The sequence below is a fragment of the Tympanuchus pallidicinctus genome, unplaced genomic scaffold (genome assembly GCF_026119805.1).
Source record: "Tympanuchus pallidicinctus isolate F22 unplaced genomic scaffold, pur_lepc_1.0 scaffold8, whole genome shotgun sequence".
Lineage (NCBI taxonomy): Eukaryota > Metazoa > Chordata > Aves > Galliformes > Phasianidae > Tympanuchus > Tympanuchus pallidicinctus.
This window is the reverse complement of record NW_026294802.1, coordinates 23965426-23992347: the sequence shown is the minus strand read 5'-3', so window position 1 is coordinate 23992347 and position 26922 is coordinate 23965426. Positions and strand designations below refer to the sequence as shown.

General features: G+C 34.5%; 1 protein-coding gene across 9 annotated transcripts in view; it reads right to left on the bottom strand.

Moving 5' to 3' along the window:
- Positions 1 to 26922, bottom strand: part of PPFIA2 (PTPRF interacting protein alpha 2) — a 280430-nt gene that overhangs the window by 62504 nt on the left and 191004 nt on the right. For all 9 annotated transcript variants that reach the window (XM_052669069.1, XM_052669070.1, XM_052669072.1 and 6 more), the window contains 2 exons: positions 24985 to 25059; positions 7592 to 7708 (listed from right to left, as the gene is read on the bottom strand). In XM_052669069.1, the coding sequence (XP_052525029.1) occupies positions 7592 to 7708; positions 24985 to 25059 (192 nt within the window). The remainder of the gene's footprint in view (positions 1 to 7591; positions 7709 to 24984; positions 25060 to 26922) is intronic.

Here is a 26922-nt window from a genome sequence, read left to right as displayed (position 1 = left end):
TTATGTATTATCTGGATTTTTTGTTTGTTTGTTTTTTGGTTGCTTTTTTTTTGGTGCAGAAATACTTCTTAGGACATAAAATTCTAAGAAATAAATATAAATAAGCAGCTAGATGCTTATGATGTTGAATGTTCTTAATAGATTGCTATTAACTATCAGCTGAAGCACCATGGGAAATCTTGTTTGAAGAACTTGTAAGAAAAAGATATTTCTAAGTAGGCAATCTTTTCTGTCTCATCCTCACTACAAATTCCTAGTGCATGCAAGAAATAGCATCCTGATAAAATCTTCAGCAAACTTCATGATGCTGTCTATTCAAATGCTGTTGTTAAAAAGACACAGATGAACATAAACTCTAATTTCAAAAATTTGTCATGAAAGAAAACTATTTAACAATGGCTAATTTCCTATATAAAAGAAACATGACAATCAGCACATTGTTTAAAAGAGTATATTGGGCCTTGCCAAGGAAGGACACATTTAGCTAAAAGAGAACAGTGATCAAACAGGGTAAATGCGTTTAGACTCTCAGAACTTCCTCTGAAGTGCAGTAATGGTAAAATTCTCTTAGAAAGGACAGGGGAGGTAGATCTGTGACCTCCACACACTATTCATCAAGTAATTGAAAAAGGCAGAACTGGACAACTTCTTATCATCTCAGTTATTGTTTTAGACTAGAATACAATATAATACAATATAATACAATATAATACAATGAATATGAATATGAAAACTAAATGATGTTATAATACTCCTTCTTAGTACCTTATTACTACTGTTTTTCATCAATTTTCAGCTCTCCAATATGTACTAGAAATCACAGCACATTGATTATAAATGCTTTCATGGGAACCAGAGACACTGTGGAAATCATAGAATTATTTCTATTGAAAAAGACTTTCAACGTCAGAAAGCCTAATCATGCACCTAAGGCTACCATGTTCACAACTAAACCACGTACCTAAACACCTCCAGTGACTGGGACTGCACTACCAATGCCTAACCACTCTTTCCATGAAGAATTTCTACCTGATTCAAACTATACCTTCCCTGATGCAACTTGAGCCCATTTCCTCATGCCCAATCATTTGTCACTTGAGAAAGATAGACTGATACCTGCTGCAACCTCCTTTCAAGTACTTGTAGAGAGTGATGAAGTCTCCTCTCAGCCTCCTCCACTTCAGACTGAACAGTCCCAATTCTCTCATATTTCTTGTTTTCTAGTCCCTTCAGCAGCCTTATTTCTCTTCTCTGCATACCCTCAAGAAATTCAATATCCTCCTTGTACTGATTGTTGAATGCCATACAATTGGACACACCCCATCCATCTAGCCTATACAGATTCCCCTGCAGAGCCTCTCTACCCTCAAATAGATTAGGAATTTCATCCAGTCTGCTGTTATCTGCAAATTTACTCAGAATATCCTCTATTCCCTCATAAAATCATTGACAAAAATATTAAACAAAACTTGTCCTAATGCTGAGTTGTGAGTAATGCCACTTTTGAGTGACTGACAATTTAATTTTACACGGTTCACAATGACCCTTTGGGCCTAGTCATCTTGGTATCATGGCAGTTTTTCTTCCAGTGAACACTGCATCCATACAACTCCCAAGCAGCCAGTTCCACTGGTAGAATACTGTGTGGAACATAAATGCTCTCCTGAAATCCAGGTAAACAACATTCACTGCACTTTGTCCACTAAGTGAATCATCTTGTCATATGAAATTAGGAGAGTCAAACAGGACCTGCCTTTCATAAATCTATGCTGACTGGGTCTAATCACATGGATGTCCTGTACATGATGTGTGATGGCACTTGAGATTATCTATTTTATAACCTTCCATGGCACTGAGCTTTAGCTGGCAGGTCTGTAATTGGATTTAATTGGCCTGTAATTCCCTGGATACCCCTTCCTGCCTTCCATGCAGATGGGCATCACAATCACTAACCTCCAGCCAATTGGGACCTCCCTAGGTAACCTGGTCTATTGATAAATTATTGAAAGTGGCTTGGTAACCACTTCTGCCAGCTCCTTCAGTTATCCGTCTGGCCCCATAGATTTGTGTCCAGTGTATGTTCTAGCATAAGCCAAAAATTCCCAGATAAAGATAAGAAACTCATAAGTATCTCTGAGTAAAATGGGAGAAAAGATTATGATACTAGTGCAGCATCAAGTCAGAGAGGGTAATGACTGTACACTGGTTAGAAGCAAGAACTAAGTTGCATTAAGTTGTGTTCAGTTTTTGACAACTTTTTTGTATGGCTTTGGTAAATCCTATTTTTTTCTTCAAGGAAAAGCAGGGAGAAGAACAATAAATTGGAGCGTTATACCTAACAATCTCTCCCTATATCATTCTCTCTGCATTGAAATAACCAAAAGAAAAATCAGCTGCAGCCTGGTTTACTAGCAAAAACAAACAAAACAAAACAAACATCCAAGAATGACAGTAAAAGGAAAACAAGAGAAAGTGTAAAATAAGACTAAGCCAACACACTGTAAAGGAGATAACTCCTGTAAAAATATACCTAGATTGAGTTATAATGTAGCAATTTATGCACAGGAACATAATTTAGCATTGGTGAATCCCGAGAACAGGACAGAGAACCTCCAAGCCACAAATTGTCTGCAGCTGTAAACCAACTGACCAAGATATGTTTGGGCTAGGTAGGTACTACAAGCCAGTAGTTACATATTTTGCACTATAAGTTTATGTAGGAGTGCTGGGAGAAGGAAAAAAAAAAGATTATCTCACAGGATTACTCCCAAACAGTCAGCAGTTGAGACAGAATTCATTTACTTGATAAAACTCCTCCTCTGTGTCTCTCAGATTATGGCAGGATAGGTGCAGGTGATTCACATGATGTCCCTGTGCATAAGCACATTCAGTTCTGAGGATTAAATTCAATCCTGTCTAACCACAAAGTGCCACTGAATAATTAAAATCAAGCGTAAAATTGAGAAGACAGATTTCTTCAACAAACTAATATTTTATGCTGTAAGTAACTGCTTTTTTTGTTTTCCATTCACTCTTTTTTTTTTTTTTTTTTTTAAACCTTGAAAGCATTTGCATTTTGTCTACTCTTTCCCAACCTTTTTCTCTAATGGAGTATTAAGTTGGTCACACCATAAATCACCAGTATCAAAACTGAAGTCTTTGCTATGTTCTCAAGTCAATACAGTGCCATGGTTCTTTGAGAGTACTTGCTGTAGTTTGGCTGACTATGCTTGGTAAATAGTGCAAAGCATAAACCCAGAAAACTTCTGACATATGTTACACTAGAACTAAGAACTGAAAACATGAAAACTTATGTTTAAAAACAAAGGAAAAATATTCTTTTGATTTTACATAATTTTCTTGACATGAAGCACAAAAAATTTATATTAAAATAACATTTCAAGCATTTGCAGATGCTATGTTCTATTTGCTAACAATGTGACACCTTGCCAATGTAAATATTTAAAATACACATAACTAAAGAATACAAGTGTAGGCAATTTTACTTTATTTTGTTGGTATGAAATTAGATAGGAAATCAATAATCTAAAACACAGGTAAAAAATAAGAGGATAGATACAAGCTAAGGTTCAGCAAGGAACTGATTTCAGAAAAAGACACAATCTTTACAAAAGACTAAAATGAGAGGAATGGTTTCTAAGTGTCAAAATCTCATTACTGCAGAAGTTTCTGTAGACTAGATTATACTCCACTGACCCGCTTCCAGATATGACAAATCTCCTACCTGCTATGAGTCTGTGACCCTACTGCTCATAGTTACTGGCCTCTAGGGTACTCGTCACATGATGATGGCATCTCAACCTAAAGAAAGACTCTTGAACCACACTGTGAGACTTCTTTCTCCATCAGAAGATGGCAAGTGCTAACAGCTGTGAAACTATGTGTGAATTTTGGGCAGTAACTGAGGTATGAGAGCCTTCCTATGCTTCATAAGCAATATATACCATTTCCTTGGTAAAAAGTACTTTTTTTTTTTTTTTTTTTTTTTTTTTTGGGGGGGGGGGGGGGGGGGGGGGAAATAAAATTCCCATAGATAATAAAACTTCTAAAGCAATGCTTCGATAATCTTGATAAGCAGAAATTTATAAGGAAATGTGAAAATAAGTTTATATGACTGAAAGACAAGTTAACTTACATGAAAAAAAAAAAAAACCTCTTCTGAAAATTTAAAGATCTGAATGAATGTCTATTGATTTATTTGTAAATATTGCGAAATTAATGCAGCTTTTCAGCATCATAAGATGCCTGAGCTGTAGTGTTGAGTATTAAATATTCACAGTCATAATGCTTGGCAACTTCGCCCATAGCAGCTGGATTTGAACTAGATGATCTTTAAGGTCCATTCCAACCCAATCCATTCTCTGATTTTTATGCAGACACACTCAGCTACTAAGCACAACAGCACTCACAAAATCAGAGAATGGATTAGAAAAGACCTTCAAGATCATCAAATCCCATCATTAAATCATGTCCCTCATGCCATACCCTTGTCTCTTAAACGCAAGCAGGGATTGGGGCTCCACCAGTACTTGCCTAAAGCCTCTTTAAAGGGAAACACTGCATGATATTCCACTATGAACACTGCATTAAGAGGACTGACAGCTTAGATTCATGAAGGCTTCTAGAGCCTGCTGCAGTTTTTCCCCATTTTTCTTTCCTCTCTGTCAAGTCCTTATTTTTCCAGGTGTCTCAATCTTCATCAAATCTTCCTACACACACACTTTTAACATTAGATTATCAATATTTATTCGGAAGAGGATTATTAGAAAACCCCCCCAATATCTGCACTGCTTAGATACTAACCCAACATCTGATTACGAAAATTATTCTGTGTCTGAAGCCTTAATTTACTTAATTTACAGTGTGAATTGAATGCTTTGGGATGAGATTGTGTCTGCAACTATTATTATGCATCATGATTGTACTTAAGCAGCAAAACAAATGATCCTTATAACAAACTGTCTCTAAATCATGAACATCCCTTTGACAGCCAGTGTTGAATCCAAGCTTTGTCCTATTTAAACTGTTGCTTTTGATGAAGGCTGCCTTCATTCTGTTCTCTGCTGCTCACCTATGCTGCCAATTAAAATGAAAGAGCAAAAGAGTACACATGAAATAAATTATTAAGTATCAACTGAAAGTTTTCTTCTGCAGTTTTCTATTGACCAAAACAATGAGAGAATCAAAAAATATTCTGGTCCCAAAGTAGAACAGATTCTGATGACTGCTCTGAAAGATATAATCTACTTTTTAAATTACTATTTCCTTTTTTTTAATTTGATTTGCAAACCAAAACCTTCTTGACAGTTCAGCCTACTCTGAGTTTGCTTGGGCAAAATACCTTTTATTCCTACTGGATGCAATGTCTGTAACCACTGTCAATATTTTAACAGATTTTAGTATTTATAAGCTACAGGCAGTTGATTTGATTATTGGAAGATGATAGTGTCAAGGCTGGGAAGAAACATATATCTATATAATCATCAAATAGAGACAAGCTGGTTTTGAATTGTGTCCAGTTTTAAAAGCTATGGTTATAAATAACAGCAATTAAGTTTAAAAAATAGAAACAGTGCATTTCCAAGGAAAACCCTGATTAACACTGCACTTAAATGATGAGCTTTCATCTTCAGTGTAACAAAATCTGCCTGAAGTGCTCTGTCAAACAGTAACCCTCTTATGCATACAGGGTGTCCATGAAGATAAGAAGTCATTACTCAGGCAAATTCATCCCAGATAAAATTCCACTAATTTCAGAATAATTTTAGTAATTATTTATTATATGTTTGAATTAAAAGATTCAGCATGGAACTTACTATGGAATATTCTCCTATATTGTCCAGAAATAGGCAATAAATTTTGGAGCGTAGAGGAAACACGCCATTGTAAGTGCAGGATATACTATGACAGTTAATATACAAGGTATACACACATCAGAAAATGAAATACTTTCGGAAGTAATTTCCCAAATGCATACGATCATTTCTGAAAACTTTCCATTTTATTCAATAACTCAATTTTAATGACTCATATAGTAGTAGAAATAAACATCAGCAAAGAATAACTTAAAAAAAAAGAAAAAAGATACTTAATCTCAGCATCTTATTTTTTGGGACAGCTGGGACAGCAAGCACCGCATTAAAAGGACTTAGTTTATAGCATGAGTAGAGAACACACTGTGCTATTCCAGTTACATATGGTAGATGGTGTGTGAAATTCAATCACAAGTTCAGGTACGCCAATTTGTTTTTAAGTCTAGTAATAATAAATTCAGAAAGGCAAATCTTTTATTTTGCTATCTTGAATTATTCTTCAAACTGAAGTCAATTTTTGGGCAAAAAATTTTTTTTTCACCCAACCTGACCATGACTGTTGGTTGGAGATAGATTAAAGTGATTGCTAATTCAAAATAGCAAATGAAAGAGATTAAAGATTTCTGAAACAACGCATCACTTCATACACTTACAAGACCTTTCATATTGCTTAGAAAAAATGAATCATACTGTCTTAAATCGCGTGTAAATGGGCGTGTAATGAGTTATGAGTGGAGTGGGCAACATCTTACGTTGGTGGCTGGTAAGTATAATTTGAATGTAAAATTATAAAATTTCGTATTCTTGTAAGTTAAGAGTTGTAGTCAGAGACATCTGTGGGCTTTTGTTTTGTTCAATGTCTTTTCTCTCTTTTGAACCTTGTAATGAGTACTTTCTCATGTAGATATCTTAAGAAGTTTGGAATTTTTAAAATCAACCAAAAGCCGTTCATTCTTTTTTCCTATATTTTTCTGAAGCAATAAATACTCTCAGTTAATTCTCATTACTTCTATTTTACCATTAGTTTCCTTTTAAATATTTCATGGTTAGAGATCCAAGCAGCAACTTCACTAATTTCTCTTAGTATGAAATGTCATGTTATGCTAGCTTTTAAATTTAATATCTTCGAATTAAGACAAGAAATACAGATTGTTTTTACCCATCTGGAAAACTAACACTGAAAACTTCTAAATCAGATATTCTCTATCTCGTTTTTGTCCTTTAGACTTAAATACTTAGCCTAAATAACATTCAGCTAGTTTGTACTGAAAAAATGCTAAGTAAAATGTTCTTCACTTTTCTCTACATGAAAAAGAATATGAATTGGCAACACGTTGGTAGGTAGCACAAAGGAAAATTATCTTTTATAGTTTTTAGGTTTCTTTTTCATTCCATTATGGGCTATTTTGGCAGCAGTTTTTGCATATATATACTTTCATATGTATGCACAAGTACACTATGCTTTTCTGTCTATGACATAGATAGGACCACTCAGCAGAATATATTGTACTTAACTGTATTATTTTGCTAAAAAATCCAATAAGATTTTATTATAACTTGGAGACCTAACTCAATATCCTACCAGAGAGCTAGGACTTGCCCATTTGCATTTGCTTTTCATTTGAAGAAGCTTGACGTTCACGCTTGGCAAACAACACTGTAAATGAAAGTCTCATAAAATGTTCACATTAAAAAATAATATATTGGATTATTTTTCATATTGATTGTGTATTCCAATGAAAACTAGTATTCTATACCTTTTCATGAACCTTTTGCCCTGGCTCCATTCCTTCAATATGTTCTGATTCAGCAGGCCCTTCACCAGCTGCAATTTTCCTTTGAATGTGTGCATTTTGTTCACGCAAAGCTACAATCTGCAAGAGACAGAAAGTAAATGGTCAATATGTATAAGAAAACCAAAAATCACTGAGAAGGCAATCTGTTGACATCTGTTGACATCTGCAGACAATCTAGTGACATTATGATACCAAACTGGCCATTCGTAGCAGCTGCAGTATTAGGTTGACACATTCAGGGAAATGGAAAAAATGATTAAGGACCATGATGGATATAAAGAAGCCAATAAATGACTGGAGATTCAGTGTTAAGTCTTTTTTTTTCTTCTATTTTTACTTTGTACTAATTTATTTTTTTAATTTCCACCTTGAAACATGGAAGAACTCTTGGTTATAAATTAGGAAACTGATAACTGCAAGGGTAAGATTAATCCTTTTGTACTGAACACAGTTGACAACAACACGGCATTGTAGGAGCACAGGGACAAAAAATATGAATCAAACACAAGTGATGTAAAATTGAGTGTTAGTTTTCTCAACTTTTCACCAGTTAGTAACTGCAACACGTATTTTAAGCAATATTTGATAGGAAAAACATGTAAATAAAGTATTTTAACACATTTTCAAGTTGTTTTTTTATGTTAAAGATATTGCTTTATTTATTGGTAGTGGTATCGAAAATCTCACTCATTGGAAAATAAGCTGACTTCTTTCTGTACTATTCTGTTTCTGAGTGGACAACATGAAACTCAGAGGTACTGCTTCTGAGAAATATGCGCATGCCTAATCCTTATATTTATGCTTTTGTGTTTACAATATCCAACTTAACCTCTCAATTACAGAACATGTTCACAGACAGTTTTCCAGGTATCTGTGAATTAATACTTATTTACTTATACTAATACTCATACTAATACTTATAAGGCAGTAATTCTTGATGTAATTTTTGGTGGATTTCATGGTAACTCTTCTTTTGGAAAAGGATAATGGTAATATTCTAGAGAATGGAGTCATATTTGCTAAAATTAAATAAAATGCATTTAAAAAATAAAGGTGCATAAATAGCACTGTTGTGCAATTATTCAGAACTATATTATTAACCTTGGATTCAAATCCTAGTAATACTTCTTAAAATATGAACAGACATAACATTTTTTTGTCCTCAAATAATCAGATTTGTTTTCTAAATGACCAGTTAGGTACCAGATAAAACAGAGCCCTTCCTGCTAGACTGCAAGTGTTCTGACATCCTTAGGGAGAAGTGGTATCTGTATATTACAAGAATATTCTGAGTACTTTTCCTACCCATAACAATTTTTGCTTGAAATCCTGACCTGTGACCCCCGTACAGAGCTAAGCTTAACCCTTCAGCATTTGCTATTATCCACTGGCTTAAGGCACAAAAATTACAATAGCTGAGCTGAAAATCTTGAACTTATCTGTCTTGCACAGACCAGGATAATGGAAAAGCCAATGTGCTAAAAGCTGATATTAAAGTGGTTATCTGATCTCTTCTGTAAAAATTGGAGGCAAACATCACCAGCAGGACCTTCTATGTCCAAAAGAGATTGGATAAATGACATGCATATCTTTCCTCCTGACTGAAAATCGATGATTATCTTAGATTAGATGCTTCCATTATGATAGCTAAATGTTAGAAAAAGTAATAATTCCATCAAAACACTGAAGAAATTCCAGAAAAAAATTATGGAATAAAGACCATGCCTGTGCTGTGATAGTACATACGAACCTGGTCCTTCTCACTCCTCATATGCAGTGAAGAAAATTATTTCAGTTAACTCATCAGTGTATATTTTCCCTCTTGCAGTGTGTATAACACTACAGATGAATACATAAATTTATGTTTTCAAATACATATGGCCCATACACAAGCTAAATCAAGTCCTATTGTAATTTTTTAAACCGTTGCATAATCAATTTCTATGTTGACTTTTTTCCCCATATTTTTGCAATTTAAACTGCATTTAAAGCCATCTGCCAGTGAATGATTGAAAGACAACTGGTGTAACCATCTTGCTTTAAATTTGCTTTCCATTGAACAGATGCCTACAGCATGAAGAGAAATAAATATATTTAAAGTAATTAATAATCACATAAGGCTAAAACATCAAAGGCGTTTCTTTTTGTAGGATTCTTTATCATATTTAAAATAAAAAATACTTTTCTATTAATTATTTTTATTTTTCTCCTTTGGATTTATTTATCATTCAGTTTACTAGCATTACAACTTATTAAATATAATTTTTGTGGATAAAGGATAAAAGAGGCTCTAAATACATGTATACAGTGTTAGATTCTATACAACAAGTAAGAATTTAGATCACTTAAAGAATGTAAGCATTAAAGGAAGACAATTATTTTAAGTTGTTGGGTTTTTTTTACTACTTCCCCTACCTTAAAGTACTGAACTTGTTCCTTTGATCTCTCAACACAAATTTGTTCTAGACAATGAAACTTGCTGACACCTGTTTCTTTTAATTTGCTGTGTTTGGCAGATCTAAAAGGCTAAAAGACTTTTTTTAAAATTCAATTTAGTGCAATCAAAATGATGTTTATTTTTGCATGGGTGGTATGCCAAACTACTTGTGACTATATTGTACACTTAAGTCTTTCAGACAATAGGGAAATTCCCTACTTGGATATCTTCCTACATTATTATAACAGCCTACATTTTAAAAATGTATCATATTTCAGTCTACTGAGAGCATAATTCAGATTCCCAGTCCATCTTCTGACTCTGCTTCAATTTTGGCAGGGATAAACCTTGTTTGAAGGTTTAATAAATGGTAATTTGATATGGATTACCATAATTGAGTGCAGCACATGGAATAAAGGATGCTTAGAGACCGGTGTGGTTTGCTTCTCCCTAAATGGAAATTTAAATCCTGATTCATACATATAAATGTACTCTTTTCATGTTATGTTTCTAATTTGTGTTAATCAGAACACAACCTTTCAGAAGCCACTGCTTAGGCAGTTCAGAGACATTTAAATGAGGTTAACTGATTTAAATTATTTAATTGTACCATAATGTAATAATGACAGAATTTGTCATTATTACATTTTTTTAAAAAATTAATAGAGCTGAAAATGCATGCACATTTTCTTAGAATTTTATATATAACTTCTGAAAAGAATTATAATCAGCCTTTTGTATCATCAAGGTCTTGTAATAACAATACGCTCTATTTCTTTCACATTTTTGGTGGAGGAAAAACACATCATGGAATGCACACCTGCAATACCTCTTTATTGAAAAACAAATTGATCCTTTTGTGAATCAGGATATAAACCAGGCATTTTGAAAATTTTCACTGGGAGGGAAAAGGCATTTAAAAACTAAACAGAGACAATTTATGTGTTCCTCAGGGTAGTTTTTAGGAAGAATGGAACTCACTCAGTGAGGGTAATCTGAATGCCTACTGTAGATTGTGTGCACAGGACTTACAGAAAAATGCCCAATATGTAAAAATATTAATTTTGATTATATTTATTCTCCACTAAAAAGATATCTTCTAATAATCCTGTTCAAAAGAGACTTTCAATATTTAATTAGAAAATCACCTGGATAGTTACAGATTTTGCTGCAATTTTAATGACTGTCAATTGAGATGTGACAGACTTGGCTACAGTACTTTAAGATATTTGTGACTACATCTTCTCAGTCTGAGTGTATTTGCTGAATATCAGAAACAGCGTGAGTAAGTCCAGGAAAGGACATTCAGAACTTTGCACTTCAACACAGATTTATATGTGATGCAAGACTAGGAATAGTGGCATCCAAGTCACAGAAATGCTTTCTCTGCTACAGGGGCATGGTTTGTTATAGTTTGAGAATTGTACTTGGAAAGAACTGAATTTACTCCTCTAAGAGATCATGTCTGGTTCTAAGGCTTTACAGATGGACTACCTAGAAAAGTATCCCTATCACATTGTTTGCCATGATGCTTACCTCCTTGCAATCATTAATTCACTTGTCTTCACAACTATTACAACAAAGGGAAAACTGAAATACTAGAGGCGCAAATACTCAATAATTATGCTTATGGATATTAAGAACATTGTTTCCTAGGAAGATGGAGGTTAACTGATTCTTCAAATTACAGAGGAATTCTCTTGCCACAAGTATAGAGACAAATATTTTAAATTTCTCAACAGATTGCTCCAGTCAACACATAATTTACAAATGAAAGGCAAAGCAAATTGACACAGTGCTCTCTCAGAGCATTTCCATCCACTGCATTCTTGCTTATACTCCTTTTGGTCCCTCACTTATACATCATTTGCAGCCTCAAATATACACTCAGTATATACTTCTCTGTATATTTTTTCCCACATACTCAGATCATGGAAGAAATCACTGTTATGTCTGCAAAACAGAGAGCTCAGGAAATTCCAAGCAGGAACTCTTCAAAAGTGTTATAATATTATGTGTAGAATTACACTAACTGGTACAAAAAGATTTGAATGGACATTTCCCTTTACAGTACAGTGGCAGCAACTGAAAATCCTATTTTCAGTCATACCTAAAAGGTACATGCCTGGGGGAAACCCCAACTCTCATTAGGTAAATATTGCCCATGTCTCTGTGCACTTGGTTATGTTGTGTTGCAGGAAAGGCAAAACCTCGACCAAGCCCAATAGTATTCTATCAACCATAGCAGTGGATCTTGCTGCTGGGAAGAGGCCATGGGAGCTCTAGCACTAATCCTGCGACCCACATTGGAGGGACTGAAGATCAAAATGGACTCATCTACTACAACAGTGAGAAGAGAGCCTTGAGCATTTGCCAGATGAGCCAGATACACACTGAGATGGTCTGAAGAATGACTGCTGTGAGAACAGTGGCTGAGTGGCCAGAGCAAGCAGTGGGAGCCCAGGCTGGCCCGCCTCAAGGCTTCAGGCAGTGCCAGGTCTGTGTTAGGTCTTTGACATTTCAAATCCACTTCCACTGTCTGCCTTTTGTCTTAATTAAGCATATTTTGCATGAAAGAAACCACTTCTAAGTTACATCATTCTGTCACTGTTGGCAGGTTGATGGAGGTACCCTTTCATGTGCCAGGACACAGTGTGCTCCAGATAAGACACAGCAATCTTGGCAGCTAGAGCCCTGTAGGAAAACTACTGGATCACAGGTGCTCACTGTGCAAAGCAGAGGTACCAGCCCAGCACCAGCTGTGCTGAACAGGCACACAAAGAATTAGCAGCTTGACTGTACTGCAACAATACCTATCTGATCTCTGTACCTACAACTGTGATGGAGTGCACCAGCTTTGGCGGTTTTGGCAGATATCACTCTGATTCCTGCCAAATAAACCCTCATAAGACTTATTTTTTCCCTATAAAAACTTACATACTAATAACTATTAAACAACTGTTTACTTGATCTACTGTTTGTAAGTTTCTCACAGTGTCATAAAGATGGAAATATTTTTAATTATTTCCAGAAATAGGGGAGATTGAGAGAGTGGCAATGTGAGGCTTCTTCTCCTGGCCAGTAGCTTCTGTTTTTACAAACTACCATTGCAATGGAAGTGTTCTCTGGCATTATGGGTAGCAATGTGCTGTGGAATGAGAAGTATCTTAGTTTGAACTGACTTAGGTTTTTAAGAGATTACATTCCATAGAATGACATGATTTACTAGACAATCCACAAATCCAAAATTGAAGAGAACCTATATACTTGTGCTTTTTAATGGTCAAGTGTTGTCCTGTCATTAGTAGAAAGCCAGCATGTGCTGGCTAATGCTGTAAGAAAATTTATGTTCAGATTAATGCAACAATTTTCAAGCTGATCAGAGGGACATTGTAAAAGATAGTTAGCTTAACAAGTCAAGGGGGGTCTGCACCTTATAGTAAAAGTGGAAGATCATATAGTCATACACTGAGATCCAGCCCTTGATTATGCTTACTTCATAGCTTACATCCTCTGTTATTCAAGTTTTGTTAAAAAAAAAAAGAAAAAAAAAAGCTAAAACATCTTGCTTCTCCTACTTCTTGTATGTCTTGTTTATTTAATCCTTACAATCTTGATATAGGTACTGCCTTCTGTGACCCTGCTTGTATGGCTGTTAGCATTTTCAAGCTGCTTTTATATCACTCAAATGCAAATGCAGGATGACAACATGCAAAAAAGATTGGAGATGTTCTGAATTAGGAAGATTCTTAAATTTAACTGAGAATATTAACCATACTTGCGAACCTTCACTGTTGCTGGTTTGTACTCACAATACCTACTAACAAATCGAAGGCGTCAGTGTTTTATCAATGTATCCATGAGGGCATTTTTGCATAGGACCAGGATTCTGATGTCTGGTGACACTCACTGCTGGGGCCTTTTGTGGTGAGGCTATGACTAAACTCTGGCTCTTTCTGAATTAGGTTGATCAGCAGTCATTTTGACTTTTGGCTGGTAATAAGGCAATGGGCTTTATCAGTCTCCTTCACTTCATTATGAGTTCTGAAACAAATAAAGCAATATAGCACAATAGCTATGTGCTATTGTGCATGATCTACAGCAAGTACCATTTATTTCTGTGATATAGGAGCAACTCTTTGTAAACAGAATATAAAGCAATTAAAGCAACTGTGTAGTTACCATTAGGAAAAAAAAATCTATTAGGATTTTTCCTGGATTACTGGGTACATTTCAGTACATTTTCTTGAGAAACCTTTATCCATGACAACAAAAATGCTACTTTAAATTTGTCACAAAAATTGTACTGTGAAACAAGATGCAGTGAGCAAACTATTTTTTACATAGACTAGCACAATACTAACAAAATACTAGAAATATCTATATATACTAGAATACTAGAAAAATACTAACAAATATCAGTTATGTGGCTGTATTATATTGTGTATTTGACATTTACCCTTTTACTTTTTTTTTTTTTTTTTTTTTTTAACCATGTTCAATGAAATAGTAACAAAATTATTAGGTTTACCTTATTACTCTCACAAAGACAGTTGTTAGGATACAAAAGCCTCACAATTCACCACTAGTATATGGAATGATTTCCAGCCAGCTAGAACGGAGATTTGGCAAAAGCATTATGATCCTCACTGTTCTGCACAGTGTATGTATTAATGCATTATACAAGGGCTAATCCATAGGCAGTGCTTCCTATTTTATTATGTTAGCCCATGATGTTGAAGATGGATACTGGTGGTATGGCAGTAGAGGTTGAACCTTCCCGCCGATATTCCATGACATTTTGTTGCCATGTGACAGATGGCACAGGGGAGCAGTCTGACAGAATATTGTCTGACATGGAGGTATGAATGAAGGAAAAGAAGAAGGAAGGGTGTGTCACTGAATTCCTCCATGTGGAAAAAAATGGCACCCATTGATACTCATTGATGTTTGGTGAACCCTTACGGAAACCAAACAGTAGATGTGAGCACGGTGACAGGGTAGGTGGTATGGATATTTATGAGCACAGCATGCATGCTCTTGTTCATTGCTGTTGAAAATGCATAATGATGGTGACTATGTTGAAAAACAGTGCTTTGTAGCTTCAAATTTTCTCTATCAAATAGTATTATTGTGCTGTTTATATCTGTTCTAGATTCCATGAGACTAGATAGGAAGCATAACTTGTGGAGCAGCCTACATGTTTATATGAACACAGTCTCAATGTGTGTGTATATACATACATATACATTCACTCAGGGTGTATATATACATATATTTGTACATTCAAACATAATTATTCATATAAGACATTGAAGAAACAATAAAAATAATGTGCTTCTAGGAATTTATGTAATTGCTTTTAGTATATAAGCAGTTAATTGATAGCAACCTATGCTTAATGTAAATAGTTGGGCTTGAAAAAATCTATGGAGGTTAAAATAAAAGTATTTTGCTATTTGCACAGCAAATCCATTTTCCTCCTCTGATTACATTAATCTATTTCCTTCTGAGTAAAAACATCCTTCCCAAAATGAAATTTTATATTCTTTATCTACATAGTGTAATCTAGAGACATTGAAATTGTTTAAACTGGACACATCTGTTATGAAAATCCCACTATTCTGCATGTGTATGTAGACAGTTTTATTAAATTTTTCCATATACTGTATCTGCATTAAAATCACCATCTGTATTACCAATTGTGCAAAACATGAAAATACAAATGGATAGGATATTACTTAAAATCCAGACCAGAAATGAAATTTAACCCAGAACTATAATTAAAGAATTTCAGGGCCCTACTCTGCATTCACAAGGGGAGAAATTCCTAGCTTAAATCTTCTATCTCACAGTCTGTTGAAATTGAAGCACCATAGATTGAACTAAAGTCTCAATTCCAAAAAGTAAACCAAAAGTACCCATTTAATATTAGTTAAGATGTTACTGTTTTCAGTGACATTCTCAATGAGATTCTTTTTTTTCCACAAGTCTCTCTAGCAAAAATCAAAGATTTAGTCCTTACTGATACATTTTTAAATAATTTTTTAATTGTAAGGAACATTTTTAGTAAATTGAACTTCTAAAATGTTTTTTTTTACAATTACTGCAGGAAATGTATCTAAATTTATATCAATTCTCTAATGCAGAGAAATTAACTGTGAATTACACAAATAGAAACATACAAACTTTCCATATACAATGCCATGTGAACTGGGCTATTTCTTAAGTATCGAATGAAACAATAAAATTCTCCTACAGCTCCTTTCTGAGTAATTTCACGTAAATATTGATAGTGCCTATCCAAAAGAAGTGCATCTAATTTTCTTCATCAAAGCTGAAATATTTTTTACAGTATACTCAAAGTAAAATTATTTCTATATTTACTTCCATTACAGATATATGATGGGAATTTGTTCCACTAAGTTAAAAAACAAACTGATTTCAAAAATCTCATAAGTGTATTTACTTAGATTAGCATTTACAAAGACACTTCTATTCATTGCATACACCCAGCGTATGCTCTTCCTACTTCTCTCATATCAGTTTTTCACACTTACGGATCTTGCTCTGTTTGTCAATGAAGGAGATCTAATATGGACCTGTGACTAGCAAAATACCCTTGATTCATCTTATTGCAGATGTGTAGCTTTTACCATCATGCTTCCTAAGAATTTGGAGAATACCCTTAGACCTGCAGGTGCACTGTTGAGCTGAAGTGACCCAAATGATACATCTGCTGGTTCATATATTAACTAGAATATTGGTTAATAAATATGAACCTACTGAATTTTAAAATTGATTTTAATGACTGACTTGAGTCATTAACATATATTTTTTATTCAATTGTAGCATGTAAAGCCAATTTATGCATTAAAAATTGATTATGGAGAGTAATAGGCATAAAATATAATACTGTGATGTTGGTACACTATTTAAAACCTGCTTTGAGAGTTAATGGATGTAGATGTTTCTAATAAATCATGTAATATATAATAAATATACAGAAAATTGCTTAACCATCCCAAAGAAATATATTAAATAAATAATAAAACCATATATTGTTACAGCAGATATTAAACAAAGAAAAATGGGCACATGCTTGTATTTTTATCAAGATGAATGCGCTTGAAGGTTGTTAAGGATAAAGAATCAACAAGACTAATTCTTGCAGTGATATTATCTTGATCCTCCAAACATGTCATCTGACAAATGTCAAATAATCCTGGAGCTGATACAGATGAAAAGATAATCAGCTGTGTTCTTTAATCTGAATTTACACAACCAGTGCATGGTAAGATGGCACATATTTCTAAGCCTATGAATCCCAAAACAATACATCAAACAGAAGTGATGTATTTTTTCTTCCGGTGTCTTACAGAAAGGCACTGTGTGCATACACTGAGAAAATTTAACATCGGGAATTAAAATTCTCAGCGTTATCCTGTGTGAAAGCAATGGTGAGCTCTAGAATGCAAATCAGCTAACCATAACTTCATGGTATGTTCTTTAACAAGTTAGTGTGCTTAAGGTATTTTCTGGCACAACCTTATGAAACCAGGGCCTATGAGCGTTCTATGCCATTGATTTGTAAGGTTCCTAAACAGGCTGACAAACACATGATATTAAATTCAATCTGAAATTGTCCCAGAAACAAACCTCATGCTGATTATGAGCAAACACATACAAACTCTATTTATTATCTCCTGGAGTTTGAGGTGTACAGGCAAACTTATGTGAAATATGCTCAGCTGCACCCTTGGCCCCTGCCAACCCTGTTCTTCCCTCAGCTGATATTTCTTTGTCTATCTTCCTGTGTCGTCTCTCTTCCTTTGTTCTACATTGGGTGAGGAACTGGTGATAAATAAATCTGTGCTAGAAACATAGCCTTTTCCTATTCTGTAATTCTCTGGAATAAAGTAGAGGAGAAAACAGAAGAAGATCAATTTATCATTCACATGTGTTCCTCAGCTTTGGCTCTGTGTCATATATTGATGTATTTGTTTGCTGTCATGGAGAAATGTCAGGCATGCCCCACTATCCTTATTTACTGATGCATATAAAATATTGTGCAGGCCCTCAAAATAACTCCAATAACTGAATTTCAGAAATGTAAATGTTTCATATGCTGATAATTGCAGGACAGTTGTTCTGTAGTGAGCTCCGGACACGATGTCCTATCATTATTTGGACTCAGACTCTCATGGAGGACACTTTAGTTTTCACCCTGCCCGCAGTCCCAGCCTCTCTTCCATTAAAAAGAACAGGCATGTAGCTGGGTAAGGGCTTGTGCCAACATAATTAGCTCCCCAGCATGGAGTTATGACATGGTGAGTGTGTGTCATGCAGCATACCAGGATTTATGCACTGTACCAAGCCTGGCAGATAGTGCACCTGGGTAGACACTGCATCAGCCTTTGGCTGTCAAATATCAAGTTATGAAATTTAGTTGTATTCGTCTATCTATGCTTATGAAATGAATCATCTTACCCATGAAATCTATTGGATTGGCCTCTACTACTTCTTCTGTAGGAAAGCTATATTCAGTTAAAATAACTTTAGAGTTTTGGGGAGGCAAGGGCATTCAGAAAGCACAGGATCAACCTGATTCTCGAAAGTGGTATTCACAGGGCTCCTATGGAGCACCGGACCTTTACTGGAGCTCTGTTGAGAGTGTGGTAATTCAAAAATAATCATAGTAAAAATGGACAGTAAAAGCACTGAAATATAAATAGAATATAAAGAGTAAATTGCTACTAAATGTACCAATAAATATTTGTTTGAATTAAGACTGGAACAAATTTTGTTATACAAATAGAAGGACAGTCTCACCTTAAAGGCAAAACTCTTAACACTTAAGAAAAGGCATTATAAAAATGAGGATATAACTTTTAACCAAAAGAGCATAATGAATACTTCCTCTGTATTTCCTAGTTCCTTTTATTTATTTACACACACACAAAAAAAGGGAAACAGAAAATATGTAAAAGAACTGAGATTTATCTTCATAAGATTACATTTTTTTAAGTGAGAGAAGTGATACCTAACTTGTTTTGAGAATGAATAGAACAACCTAAAAACACTTTTTACAATACACATAAAAAGGGGGGGAAATGAGAATGCATGTGATTATGTTTATGCTTGTTTTGATGAAGATGCTAATTTTTAAGGAGTGTTTGTGTTACAAGGTTTGGAGGAAACATGGAATTTTTACTCTCCAGTCATCATTTATTCAGAGATGGAACCAAAGCATGAAATAAACCATCAGTATCTCAAATCACAAGGGACCAAGGTTTCATTAAGTCACATGCTTCTGTCAGATTAAAAATGAAGCAGATTTGAAGAGATTTGCAAACTAGATTTCAAACATCTAGCTTTTTGCCTCTTTTAATGAATATTTAAACAATTGCTTCACAGCTGCACAGCAGGTTTGGAGGAACAGTAAATAAAATTGAATTAGCAAATCACAGTTTTCCATTCCTTTTTGTCTTTTGTCATATTTTATTAAGCATTATCTTATAAAACTTTTTAAAAATTTTTTTCTTTTCTTCAAAAACTGTAACTTACAGCTGATCACAGTTCAGTGTGTATAATATACTTAGTGACACATAAGGATGTGCTGTAACAGTACACTGAGTTACACTCAGTTACACTGAGAAGTGCAGTAGGTCTCAGGCTGTTTTGTGAGTGACAGGACTGAAACTGCACTGTGCTCTTCAGTGATAAACCTGTGGCAATGGCATTCAATCACAAATCTTTATATAACACAAATCATTACAGTGTTTCACAAATACAAAACATGAAGGATCTGTATTAATTGTGACAAAAACAAAACAAAACATCAATATCGCAGTGGAGATGCTTAGGAGTTTAAATCTATCATTCTGTTGAAGAATGTGACTCCTCTATTAATAGCAGTAAAACCTTGCAGCAGCTTAATCCATTCATATTAGGGATCTTTGACAGTTTGGAAAATAAATATAGAATGTAACAGTTGTCTTTATGACATATGTTGAAAACAGACAATTTGTACACTAGATTCATGAAGGAATGGAAGGCTTTTCCCTTCAGCTAAGCTTTTCTTAAGGAAGCTCTCAGCAAACAAACACCATATACTCTTTTCTGCTAATCAGTCTTTACTAGAAAGTGGTTTCTTTTAAGGAATAAATTGAAATACATGCATAACTTGAACACACCATTGGTATTTCAGAATTTATTACAGGTGGCCAGATATTAAACAAAAGGGCAAGAGAACACAGCACTTCACAATCCTTCAAGGATCAAAATCACTCCATATTTGGGCAGCTACACAACACAGATCTCGAAAAATATTTCAGCAAAAGACCCAAGTTATTGAACCTATTTAATGTGCATTACTGGCTTACCAACAGTACTCGGTATCCTATGCATAAATAATCTAAGTGACTAAGGAAAGTTATGAATGGGAGATTAAACCTAGAGGCAATTTTTTAACAAGATTTTTTAATCACAATACTAAAATACACAAAGTCATTATCTGCTATCACTGTAGAAAAGAAAAAACAAGTTCATTTTGCATTCAGTGTGGTAAAATTTACTGTTGATATAAGTAATATTGAGAAACCACAAATGGAATACTGATGTTTTGTTTCAAAGATGCCAATAGATATTACTTTACTCAAGTCACTATATGAAAAATGCATTGTATTTTAGATCTATTCTGCTCAGACTTTAGGGAGAAATGCTTCTGGCAGAAATGCCTTGCTGCCCTACACGTCCACAATTGTGGTGCTTGGTTTTGTTTTTCCTATAAGACCTTAGATTAGAATTAGCTGAGAGCATAAAATGAAATACCTATTGTAACTTTACAGATTATTTCTTGTGCTTATTTTTTATCTTCTAAAAAATAAGACAGTGAAGTATTTTTCAGTCTCTTCAGCTGTTGTGCCACATATCCTAATTCAAACGTGCAGAGATCAAAATTAACACTGTGGGGCATGGGGTATAAGAAAGAGTCACAAAATAAGCCAACGTTGCTTTGCTTCATTACCACATTTAAAACAAGTGCCACAGGAACATTTTCCAGAGTTAACATTTAACTAGATAGTTAAAGGCAAAAAGAAAAGCAATTACATATAGGACATAAAGATTACATTTCAAACTAAGATATTTAATGATGTGCAACTTTGCAGAGAAAATATAATTTGGCACAATCACCTAGAAATTTAATTTCTGTTAATTAATTAAATTCTGTTAATTTAAGTTAAATTAATTTAACTGTGGTGAAACCTTCACCGAAGTTAGAGCTGCATAAAGTTATTTCATAAATAAATAAATGAATGAATGAATAAATAAATAAATAAATCATGACCATTAGAATGTAGGTGAGACTTTATGTAGCAATAACATACACTGCTCTGAGAAAATATGGTAAAATGTGACAATACAGGTGAAGGCTATTTCAGATTTGTCACTGGAATACATGCTTTAAGTCACCAGAAATAGGTACAAGCTATCTAGCCTGGCCTTGCTTTTGTCTTTCAGAAAAAAGTCACTGAACATACTGAATACATAGATACATAGATTTAAATTCCATCAATTTCTGAATGTTGAATTGATAAAATTTTGAGTATATTAGACATTCAAGAAGTGCAAATGCAATTTTTCTCATCAAACTGTTTCTTTTATATGGTTTCTACTCTACTGCACAAATAAGAGAATCATGTAGTTCTATGACTGTGAGCCATATCTTCCGCAATCTCTCCGATAGCTCCAGGAGTTAAATTCATGCACAAAATGTTGAGTAAAATTTGGTAGAAGCAGAGGAAATTCTAAGGCAGCTCAAGACTTTTAAATAATTCAAATTAGTGTGTAAAGAGGAGAGTTTCATAGAACCTTGGAAATTGCAATGTTCATATGCTCACTGAAAAACATTGCACCTACCTTCATATTTTTCATGAACAGACATTACATTACTGCACCATTGACTTTGGCATGGTCTGTACTTCCTGCAGCTTGTACAGTATTCAGCTACAACTGTTTGGAGAGATCATGGGTTCTGTGGGACTAGATAAAGTATTGCATCATTTCAAAAGTATTTGAAGGGTAAGCACATGTAAATCTGTTTTTCAGTGATTTATCATGTGATAGTTGCTGATAAAAAGTAAATATTATAAGTATTATTTAATTACTATAGGCTGTTATCATACACAGTCTGCATGAAGACTCTCCAGACTGCTGTTATAAAGACCCTTCTAGGTTAAAAATCAGTTGCAGCAATATAAAATATACAGTTAAATAACTTTTCTTTCTCTTTAAGTAAAAACTATTGCCTTCACAGAATCAAACCAACAATGAACCATTTGCTGTTTTTTTTTTAAAAGCTAGAACAGCCAACAGCAATGACTGAAGTCATAAGTCAGTAAGTGGAACTGCAGGTCAAGGTCCTTCTCTGTTACCATGATGTGATACACATAAATGTTAGCTACACATGATAGATACACAAGACTGGCGTCTTGAGCTGTCCATCTCAACTGCCCCTGCAATTTAAAATCACTGGGTGTTACAATTCCCATACAAATAAGAAGTGCTATGTGAGACAGTGTTGGCAACTACAGCTGAAATCAGCTTTGTCAGTGTTCTGGATGTTTTTGCACTGTTATGCACATAATATGCTACAAAAAACTGTTAACTGAGAGATTATTTACACCTAGTGAAGGAAGCTACAGTCTCCCCTCCTCCTTTCAAATGAGTTTATTTCCAGTGCAAGAACTCATGAATGTCTGCTGTTTCTCACTGTTGCTGTGTCAGAACAACCATAATATAGGAACTTCACAGGAAGGCAGATTTCTACATTTTTTTAATCACTGAATTCTAATTATATACTTAACCATATGCTCATTTAATCGGGGGACTGTGTTCTGGTGTCATTTTGTGTTTAAATACAGTCCTGAATATGTAGTACATTCTTAGGACCAGTATGAGAAAACGGATATTAAAAGTAAATACAAATTCTCATGGGCAAGCAAACACTGAATAACAGGAATATGGAAATTAGTGAAAAGCATAAGTTTAATTCCTTGGAAACTTCACTCATGTATTTTCATGCATAGTATGATAAATTTTTAAAGCCATGTATTGCCTGTGCATTCACTGAGCAGTGCAGTACAAGAACAGGTGCATACATTGTGATTGTCTAACTAATTTTGACTCATTTAAATTGCTAATAGTGTGAACATTATATGTGTGAAAATTATCCACTTATTTCTTTCTACCTATCTCTTTTTTATTATTTTTCAACTGAATTTCCAGTTTGAAGCTTGAACAGTCCCTCACGGGAAACTGGGATACCAGTATTCTGATTTTGTTAATGGTCACGTCAAGCTTTGCTAATTAAATACCTTTCTAAATTTCTTAGTATCATCTAGAGACAAAAAATTCATAGCATTTCTAAGCATTAGGAGCAAGAACGGCTATGAAAATCCTATTTCAAACTAATTTAATGGTGTATGGTTTTACTCCACACTGTCAATACAAGTTAAAATAATTTTCTTTCAATCTCTGGATAATAAGGCAACGCTCTAAAGACCTGGTCCCATGCTCAGTCAACTTGGATCATGAATGAGAGCGATATGAGTAATGGAATGCATCTCATTCAGTTTCACTGTTCAAAAGGACTGCTTTCTGTTTATAAGTGCTAGTACGAGTAACAGATTACTTACACTCAATATAGCATAACAAAATCATTTGAACCCAACTATTCCATGAAATGGAACAGTAAAAGAGGGATTGTATTTTATAGAAAAAGTAACTATACTTTGTCTGCCCAAATAAAAGGGAGGATTTATAATATCTTCTTCATAGCTTATGAAAAGGAAGAACTAATACACTGCAGACCCTTTTTAAGAAGTCACTTCAAGAAAGTTACTTGTTCTAGCTTGTCATGAGAAAAACAAACAAACAAACAAACAAACAACAAAAAAAACCTACTACAGTAGTTTATCAGTAAACAACTACAGTAGTTTATCAATAAACAACTACAGTAGTTTATGTTTCACACATTGTCCAGAATTATAGGCATTCCATTTTCCCACAGGTATTTGGTTGTAGTTTAACTTTTTCTGTGGTTGTTTTTAGTTTGTGTCTTAAAGTTCAATAAAAAAACACCAGGAAATGGACATAAACCAAAGTAGCTTTCATCTGTTTCTATTGCTTGTCTAACTTACATTAAACAGTACGAGAAGCACATCTCAGGTGAAGATTCAGAACGTGATTGAGGTGGCAATGTGACCACCTGAATCCATTATACACTCAGGCTTCAGAATTATCTCCATGGGTGCAAAATTCCGTTCTGTTTGTGCATGCATTGCACGTATAATACAGTCAGTTTGTGGTGTTCACACTTTCAAACAAATCAGAATATGAGAACAGTCTGCAAGCTAGCTTATAGGGGAAAAATTTATTGTCTAAATTCACAAAAGTTATACAGCTCCACCGTTCACCATTATATACTGCAATTAAAAGGGATGGCAAACATAAATTTTGATATCAGCCATATACTTTCCTCCTTAATTTAACATACATATAATACGCATCTATAAATGTTTTGCTTAATTTAATAGTAAAATGGGGATTCAAGTTATTAAATTTTTTATATTATGACATGTTAGTAGATAAACTCCTTTTTTTCATATCTATTAAAATTTTAGGAAACTGTAACTAGCTCCTAAATTTTAGTTTGCTCACAACTGAATAAATTAGGAAAAAAAACCTTGTATTAATCAATCTGGCCAGTGCCTTAAACCAGCCTTGTTGATCAGCTTACTTAGAATGTAATTTATCCTTTTTTCGGAATGCTTTAAGAAAAGTGACAGGGAACACACAGGACAAAATATTAACAAAATTGAACCTCAGAAGGAGATAAAATGTTTTACATTACCTCCTGATTAGCAGCAGCGAGTTCTTCTTCCAGTGCAGAGACTCTTTCTAAAGAAACCCTCAGTCGTTCCCTTACCTGGAAGAAAAATCAAAAATATGTGCTGTAACATTTCTTCTATCAGTTTTTAAAATTTATATAATCCTTCATATGCACTACAGTATGCCCTGCCAGTCTATTGGTGTGTTACATCCTTTTATTAGACATATTCTGCAGTAAATGTTTAAACCTAACCATAGGAAAATGTAACCCACAAAAATGGGTTTCAAACTTTAAATTGCCATACTGCTGTTCTACAGTTTGCATATAATACTACAGAAAACGAAGCAAGTGCTAATTTTCTTAAATTACATTAGGCATAAAATGTTGTTTACAAGCATCTTTTACAAATGAAACGATGAAAAGCAGCAGCAACAACTATGTAACACCTCTGAAAACATTTTTTTTTTCTGTTGTTTGTGCATCTTGGCTCAGCATTATCTCATGTAAGTATAGATAACCTAAGCTAGCAGTGTAGGCACAAGGTTCCAAGTATGATTAAAAGGTAAATCTGACCTAAACTGAACTTCAGTGCTGTGTATTGGTTACTTTATCTCTTCTGACCATCAAGGGATCCTATAGCAACTCATCTGCTAGTCCACACAACTTCAATACACACGTCGCATTAAGTTACTTGACAATAACCCAGTAAAATGGGCCTAAATTCAGCAGATATTTCTATCACCATTCCCACCAAACTATCCTAGATCCAGTTGATGACCTAAGAATGTTTAAGGATGTAAGGAGTGTTTGAAGAGAAAGTGAATGCACTCTACTAGATCAGCAGATTCCACTGCAAAACAAAACAAACAAAAAAATCAATCTTTCATGTACAATGAAACGTTGCACGTTTTCATGTATGTATAATTGTTTTCAGCTCCTTGACTAATATGGGAGACCCATAAAGCAATGTTTCAGTAAAACTTTCATATTTTTTCTTGTGATACCTCCTAGTCTAAAAACTCTTATTACCTTTCCTACTATACTTTATTTTCTATTATTACTAATCGCAGTGGAAGTCAGATTTTGCTAGAAGAGTCTGTAAGTCTCAAGAATGGCAACCAAAGTCATGTTCAGGAAAAGAACACTAAAAAGAAGAAACTTCTTAGCCTTTATGACCAATGCAGATCTAGTAGTACTTCTGAGGATTTTGGTCCTCTTTACATACTTCAGCTTAAATTATTCACGTAAGTTATTGGAATGCTATAATACTATTGTTCTACAATGCACTAAACAATGTTGCAAGTCTTAAGAGAACAGAAATCATGACTTACAGAGGTACACAAAGGTACCCATCAGGTGCCATCCTGATGGAGTATCCATATCTTCTCTGGGCAATGGGTTCCAGTGCTTCACCACTCTCATAGTGAAGAATTTCTTCCCTATATATAATATAATATAAATCTACCCTTTTCTAGTTTGAAGCGATTACTACTTGTCCTATCACTACACTCCCTGCCAAAGAGTCTGTCCACATCTCTGCTGTTAGGCTCCCTTTATGTACTGAAAGACTGCAGCGATGGAGTCTTCCCCACACTGAACAAGCCCAGCTCTTTCAGACCATCCTCATGGGAAAGGTGCTCCAGCCCTCTGATCATCTTTGTGGTTCCTCTTCCTCAATCTCTCTCCTCTTCATATGCTCTCAACCTTCCCAGAGGTTCCTGATTCCTCTGTAAAATGCACTTTCTATATAAATTCCTGCTTCAATTCCCACCATAATTTTTGTCTCTCTCTAGCACTTCACTGATAACTAAGGATTATAGTCCTCTCTCAAGAAGCCTTATTTCAACCTTTTATACAGTGCAAGCTGTCATAAAATATTTTTTTTAATAGAGAAATGAGAATCATCTTTCTCACTTCAGTCTTCTTGACTGTAAGTATTACTGAAGGACAAGATGATGG